Source organism: Ascidia mentula, chromosome 1 (assembly GCF_947561715.1).
Source record: "Ascidia mentula chromosome 1, kaAscMent1.1, whole genome shotgun sequence".
Classification (NCBI taxonomy): domain Eukaryota; kingdom Metazoa; phylum Chordata; class Ascidiacea; order Phlebobranchia; family Ascidiidae; genus Ascidia; species Ascidia mentula.
The window spans coordinates 20,572,367-20,578,558 of NC_138566.1; the positions used below are offsets into that span (position 1 = coordinate 20,572,367).

The 6,192-nt window shown below is 34.9% G+C and overlaps 2 protein-coding genes across 3 annotated transcripts in view; one reads left to right on the plus strand and one right to left on the minus strand.

The window, feature by feature from the left end:
* Positions 1-5,941, plus strand: part of LOC145893541 (calcyphosin-like protein) — a 35,573-nt gene extending 29,632 nt beyond the window's left edge. The window contains exons 2-5 of one of the 2 annotated variants that reach the window (XM_082982091.1): positions 4,281-4,512; positions 4,572-4,749; positions 4,900-5,109; positions 5,333-5,941. In XM_082982091.1, the coding sequence (XP_082838217.1) occupies positions 4,376-4,512; positions 4,572-4,749; positions 4,900-5,109; positions 5,333-5,434 (627 nt within the window). In that variant the 5' untranslated portion in view covers positions 4,281-4,375 and the 3' untranslated portion in view covers positions 5,435-5,941. Of the gene's footprint in view, positions 1-4,234; positions 4,513-4,571; positions 4,750-4,899; positions 5,110-5,332 lie in introns of those variants that run through there. The other variant, XM_082982090.1, reaches the window with a different exon arrangement.
* LOC145904123 (EF-hand calcium-binding domain-containing protein 7-like) lies at positions 138-3,718 on the minus strand. The gene is made up of 14 exons (XM_082992347.1): positions 3,521-3,718; positions 3,378-3,443; positions 3,171-3,316; positions 3,009-3,095; positions 2,813-2,924; positions 2,548-2,759; positions 2,346-2,490; positions 2,190-2,290; positions 1,981-2,138; positions 1,793-1,926; positions 1,446-1,597; positions 1,120-1,332; positions 928-1,035; positions 138-794 (listed from the first exon to the last, which is right to left on the minus strand). Exons 1-14 carry the CDS (start codon positions 3,672-3,674, stop codon positions 639-641), a joined length of 1,944 nt encoding a protein of 647 aa, XP_082848473.1. The 5' UTR covers positions 3,675-3,718; the 3' UTR covers positions 138-638.
* Positions 5,942-6,192: the final 251 nt, after the last annotated feature.

Consider the following 6,192-nt stretch of genomic DNA (forward strand, 5'->3'; position numbering starts at 1 on the left):
GAATGGCGGTATATAGGCAACGCATAGGAGACTGATTAATCGCACGTCTCTCTGCACAACCCTACTGGGTGACGTCATTCGTAACGTATAATGCTTGGGTGTCAAAAGCGTCGCATCCGTTGGTACATCACATTTTAATCTTGTAATTAAACGTCAATTATTAACTTAAATGCTAAAACGTAAATAATTTGTTCATTCAACAAGATTTAAAAAATCATCATAATTTTGTTATTTTTAATGCAAAGAGCAAAATAGTTATTTTCAGTGTAAAAACAATACAGCGCAAACATTTAGGAATAGAAGATTGGCACTACGTACTGCAAAAATCAACAAATTGTTTTCTTTCCAGAAAATCGCATCACTGGTCCAATCTTCAATAAGTAGGCTACCATATATATTTAGGCCACAGCAAGACTTAAGTGAACTTCAGGTTTAAGTGTATATCAGCAAGTGGAATAATACTTAAACACCCAACAACCTGGCCTACTCAACGTGATGTTTGCAGGTATGGACAGAAATTAAAAACGAAACGGACTTTGCGAAAACTACGATGTTCGCTATATCTAAAGAACGTTTGCGGTACTGCATAAAAGGCACTGTGGACGTAAATACAACAACCGACTGACAATATTTCAATGCTAATCAAACAATTCTTGCAAACTGGAACCCTTCCTGTTGTTCGAACGCCTGGACGCATTTGAGGTTTTGCGACTGCCGCTGGTCGGCGAGCTGGAAATAAGGCACTGATAAACCCATTCCTCTTGTGGGTTTAAAGGTAATGAATGGTCGAGAAGCTGTAAAGAAAAAACAGACGAATTACACATGATATACAAAGGTTAGCTGATTGCATCGACAGAACTTATCTTTATGGATACAATACATATTAAAAAAGCAACATTTAAACCTCAACGCAAATCATAACTATACCGTTTTAGAGAAGGGGAAAATTTGCAAAGGAATGACGTTCTTTCCTTTCATGGTCATGCAATTTTTCGCCATGGAGCAGTCAGCTTGGCAACGTATAGTCTGCGATGTCTACAACAAAATCCAACAGTGATTGAACGAACTTGAACTGTAATTAAAACTATAATTTAAAATCAGTAGTGTTGACTTGCAAACCTTATTTTCAAGTGCAGTTGAAGTTCGAAAATCACTGGTATAAATGTGCCAAACTAATCCCTCATTGCAGTTGATTTTGTGAGTAACGTTCCTTTGGGAAATACTGTCTATAAATCCGTTTGTAATTTCGTCGTCTTTGCCAGAACCCAAATGTGAAACAGCAAGACTGGCTTTGCAATCTTTTGTGTGTATGTTTATTTCGAAAGGGCATCCCTGTCACAAACAACAATGTTAATGTAACAGTAATTGGAACATATACCAATATTACTACAGAAAAAAATGAATTAATCACTTTTCTTTTATCTGTTGGATAGTATCCAACATACCTGATCCATTTCTAGGTTGGTATTAAACCCAATGTGCTTCATTATGTCTGCGAATTCCTGCTGTGCATCAGCACCATCCTCTTGAGCTTGCATTAAATGCAACTTAATAAAGCCTTCCTTTGTGATTTGATCATTTTTCATTTCCAGATTTTCTACATATAATGTTGAATAAAACTTTCAAAACTCAAACAATTTGCAAAGTTAGCAATAAACTGTATGCAAGTAAGTTCACAGATCAAACAGACCAAAAAACTTCAAGAATAAAGATGTAAATGCTGTGTACAACATGTTTCATTTACATATATTATTATTAAATATAAGACTTTAAAAGCATACAACATGTTTACCATGAACAACTTGCCATGCATCATCATCTACTTCCTCATCACTAGTCATCATTTGATACCAATTAAATTCATTTCTGTTGAGCAAACCGTTTCCATCCAAGTCACATAATTGAAATACATCACCCAAGGCAGATCTATAAACAGAAAAAGTTAGACAATGTATCATAATTCGATGAATTAGACCTTACCTAAAAGCTCGAGACAGCTGATATTCATCATTTTGATCTTTTCGCACAAGCTGAATATCTCCAGGAATGTCAACCCTTCTGGGTTTCAATTGGCAGCCAGAGGTATAGGGAACTATCTTGTATGAACCACTTCTCAGATCACCTCTCCAATACCATTGCTAAACAGTTAAATAATAGCTAAAATATACTGGGAAATTTAAGTTTCTTACTACTTCATCTTTGGATTCACTAAATGCCACCAGTGTGTGTTTTCCTTGGTCTGATTCTCGATATATAAAAACTCCAGCATCCACATTTGAGTTCCGATTCTCTACAAATTTTTTATGTTTCATTTCGAAATATTACATGAAACAATGAGCTCTCACCATTACTGCCTAATAAGTAGGGTTTGATGGTTATCCACACATTGGATGCAAAGGGCAGTTCAAATTTGTAAATGTGGCTAACAATCGTATTACCTTCATCATCATCAATAAAAAAGCATCCTTTGCTATGTACATGATTCCAGCCCTACAATCAGTGTTTTATAGTAATTCTGTTTAAAAGCAAATTAAGTAAAATAAACACCTTAAGTGTTTTAGGTTGATCTGCATTTGATTTTAAATTTATTCCAGAAGCCTTCACTTTAATTGCGTTATCAAGCCTTTGAAGGATAACTTGTTCTTTCCTAGATGAAGATGTTGGTCGTGCTGTTGAACTTTGTGAGGAATATGCATCACTTTGGTTCTCTACTACTTCTTTTCGACTTACAGCGGAAGATGGCCTAGCAGCAGAACTTCCTAAAATTTAATCACAAGTTATGAAGTGATAAATGTGGGGAAACAATACATACTTTTTGTGGGAACTGGCTTTTGCACATTTGAAGACTTGTTTTGTCCCGACATCATTTTTTGAACGTTGAAGTTTTTGCATTCATTTGATGTTGACATAACCATTGCTGAAAACTGTGGGACAAGAAATTAAATTATATACACTTTACTCTTATGGCAAAAATGGTTTACCTAAATTGGGCTTATATTTTATCTTACCTCTTCATAGTCCAGTTTTCCATCTTTATTAATATCTGCCATATCCATAATCTTTTTAACTTCACTGTGTGTCATCTTTTCTCCTCTCTGGAAAAAGATTTAGAAGTGAAATAAATAAATATGTCGTTATAGAACAGGAAAAGTTGAGAAAACATTGCTTACTGAAGTTAGAACTCTATAAAGCTCTGATTCTGAAATAAATCCATCTCCATTTACATCAATTTTTTTAAAAGCAGATATTAACTGAGTTCGGTTTGTTGCTTTCATTTCCTTGGCAATCTTGAAAAATTCATCATAACTTACAGCTCCTGGAAATAATTTTTTAAATCAGGACTACAGGTTAGATTTGTTACAAAATTGGCGCAATACCAGCACAGTTGCCCCAAATTGCATTGATTTGCTTTCCAGTTGGATTTTTTCCAGCATACTGGAGTACTGTTGAAAGTATGACAATATTTGATAAAGAGCATCATGGAGTTTATATATTAAATACACAACTATACAAGTTTAACCTTGAGTAAGTTCCTGTCGTGTGTGAATGCTCTCGCCTACGTCTTGAATAACGTTTAAGTATGCGGCTCTGTATGTGGTATCATCATCCTGCAAAAGACGCTTACCAGCAAAACTTCTTTCCGAGAGCAAGCTTCCCTTTCTGCTGTTCGGCATATTTGTATACTTGCATAGATGCTGTAGATAGTCTCCGGAACCAGTTTGTTTGCAACTGTTGTTATGAGTAGCACGCTTCGTTGGTTTCGTAAAAATACTTATTTCTACGACCTTAAGGATTTTGTTGTTGTCAAGAAAAACGTACTAAAAAACTCGTTGCAATTCTTACCCAATGTTTTATCATTGTGACACATAAAACTTTATTGATTTTCATTTTGCAAGTCAACTTTTGTGTGATTGGTTAGTAAGGGTAGCAATGTTTAATTTTTCCAATGAATTTTGTGATTTTCTTTAGGTATGAATCGATGTGAGTTTTTTCAATACTTGTTTATGATTTCCAAAACCGTTTTGGTTGGTCGCGTAGGCGACGCTTCAAAAGAAAGTTTGGTTTTATCTTGGAATTTTACGAACGTTTCCATAATTTGGCAATAATTTTACCAGTTTGTTCATCGTTTCCTAATTTCAGAAAATGTGTTGCTTACACAGAATTTTTAAATATATATATACCACAGTATCAGTTTAGTTACAAATATCTATATATTGCTGGCAAAACTTTTCGTTATTGTCAATGTCACAATCAAATATTTGCTGTTATTTAGGGTTTTACCGATTTGATTTGTATTTGCCCTATTTCTTGGTACTTTACTCAATAAACAGTGTTTTCACCAAATAAACATTAACAAATTAAGTAGCCTACTGCAATGGCTGGAACAGCAAGACATGACTATGAAATGACCCAGAAAGCTAAAAAGCAATTACACACAACTAAAAACCCCATAGAAAAGTTAAGACTGCAATGCTTGGCAAGAGGATCCAGTGGAATCAAGGGTTTGGGAAGGTATAAGTAATAACATTTTTGAATATTTCAATTGAACTTAACTTAATAAATGTTTATAGGACATTTAAAATTATGGATGATGATGGCAATAAAAAGCTGGACATTAAGGAATTTAAAAAAGGACTTAGGGACTATGGTGTAGATATTGATCCAGAAGAAGTGCAAGTAATGTTTGATGCATTTGATAAGGATCATTCTGGTTCTATTGATTTTGATGAATTTTTAGTCCGTTTAAGGGTAAGATCTACATGTTTCTTTTAAAGTTTTTCAATTCATATCTGTGATAGTAAGATAACATCCTATTTACCAATGCAAACATGCCAATTGGCTTTGGAAAGCTTTTTTATGTTTCTAAAGCGTCTTCAATAAAAATGGTCATATTTTTAGCCACCAATGTCAAAAGCTAGAAAGGATTTGATTCAAAAAGCTTTTATGAAACTGGACAAAACTAAAGATGGTGTTATTACTGTTGAGGACTTGCGTGGTGTGTACAATGCAAAACACCATCCAAAGTACCAAAATGGAGAGTGGACCGAAGATGATGTGTTTCGAAAATTCCTGGAGAGTTTTGATACCCCAGGGGAAGCTGATGGACTGGTAGGGCATTGAATTTATATAAGTTTGTGCTTTGTGAAACCAGTAGCCCGCCTTGGTTTGGTTTCACACTGTTAATTTATTTTGGAGTATTGGTAAACATTACTTTCAATCTTATTTTATCCTAGAAAAACAATTTTTTTGATTTATACAATTAAATGTTGTCAATAAGTTGCTTAAGTTTGTATTTCCTTCTGTTATGCTGTATTTCCTTCGGTCTCAACAGGTAACGTGGGACGAGTTTCTAAACTATTATGTCGGCGTTAGCGCTTCCATCGACAAAGACGTCTACTTCGACGTGATGATGCGTAAAGCGTGGAAGCTGTGAACTGTGCTGTGCGGTTTCCCGCTGTTTCTTGTTTACTCCGCACCACACTCTGCAGTGCAAATGTTTTGCCTTTGTTGGTGTTTATTCTTTGCTCAGTGTGTGGCAAAAGTATTGAGCATTATTCTTGATGTATACTTTTTAGCGACTGTTGCAATTGTGCCTTTTAGCAGTTACGATTTTGCAAGTACATTTCCGTATCCAATCACCTTTAACATTTGACCTTTTAACTCCAAAAAATATTAGCGTTTCGCATGAGCGAAAACTGCTTACGACTGGTTTTAACTTTTGCCGCTCTTTCCTATGCATATTTTTATACATCCATCAGGTGCTTTTCCAACCGTTGATGTAGTTATCATCCTTAACACTTTCTGCATTAAAGTTTCATCCAAGAAAATAGTCTTACTTTGTAAACTTTTGTTTATCTGTAGCATTCGCTGTAATTTTCGCTTCAACGCATTTTAATTTGTAATCATAGTTTGAATGTATAATAAATGAATATTAGCATTATTGTTTATAGTATAGCTCACTGGGATATATTATAACAACAGAAACACTGACAGTGCTTGGTGTCGCTACGCCATCTGAACGGTGACTTATTTTTGTCCTTAGAATGTTTTCACGACGTAACACTAACCAAAGTATTAACACAGAAGCAATTCCGTTCCAATTACGCAACGAATATTTTTTCTATACGTAGTGTTGGTGACATGTTTCCGTAAAGTGCGTATAACTAGCCGGTTTGGATGATTGAAATCATC

Excerpts from the sequence above, each read along its gene's own strand:
- LOC145904123 (XM_082992347.1), bottom strand. The coding sequence starts at position 3,674 with ATGCCGAACAGCAGAAAGGGAAGCTTGCTCTCGGAAAGAAGTTTTGCT. Across the intron at positions 2,291-2,345 it reads CTACTTATTAGGCAGTAATG|AGAATCGGAACTCAAATGTG; the intron begins GTGAGAGCTCAT and ends AAAAATTTGTAG. Across the intron at positions 1,036-1,119 it reads CAACTGCACTTGAAAATAAG|ACATCGCAGACTATACGTTG; the intron begins GTTTGCAAGTCA and ends ATTTTGTTGTAG.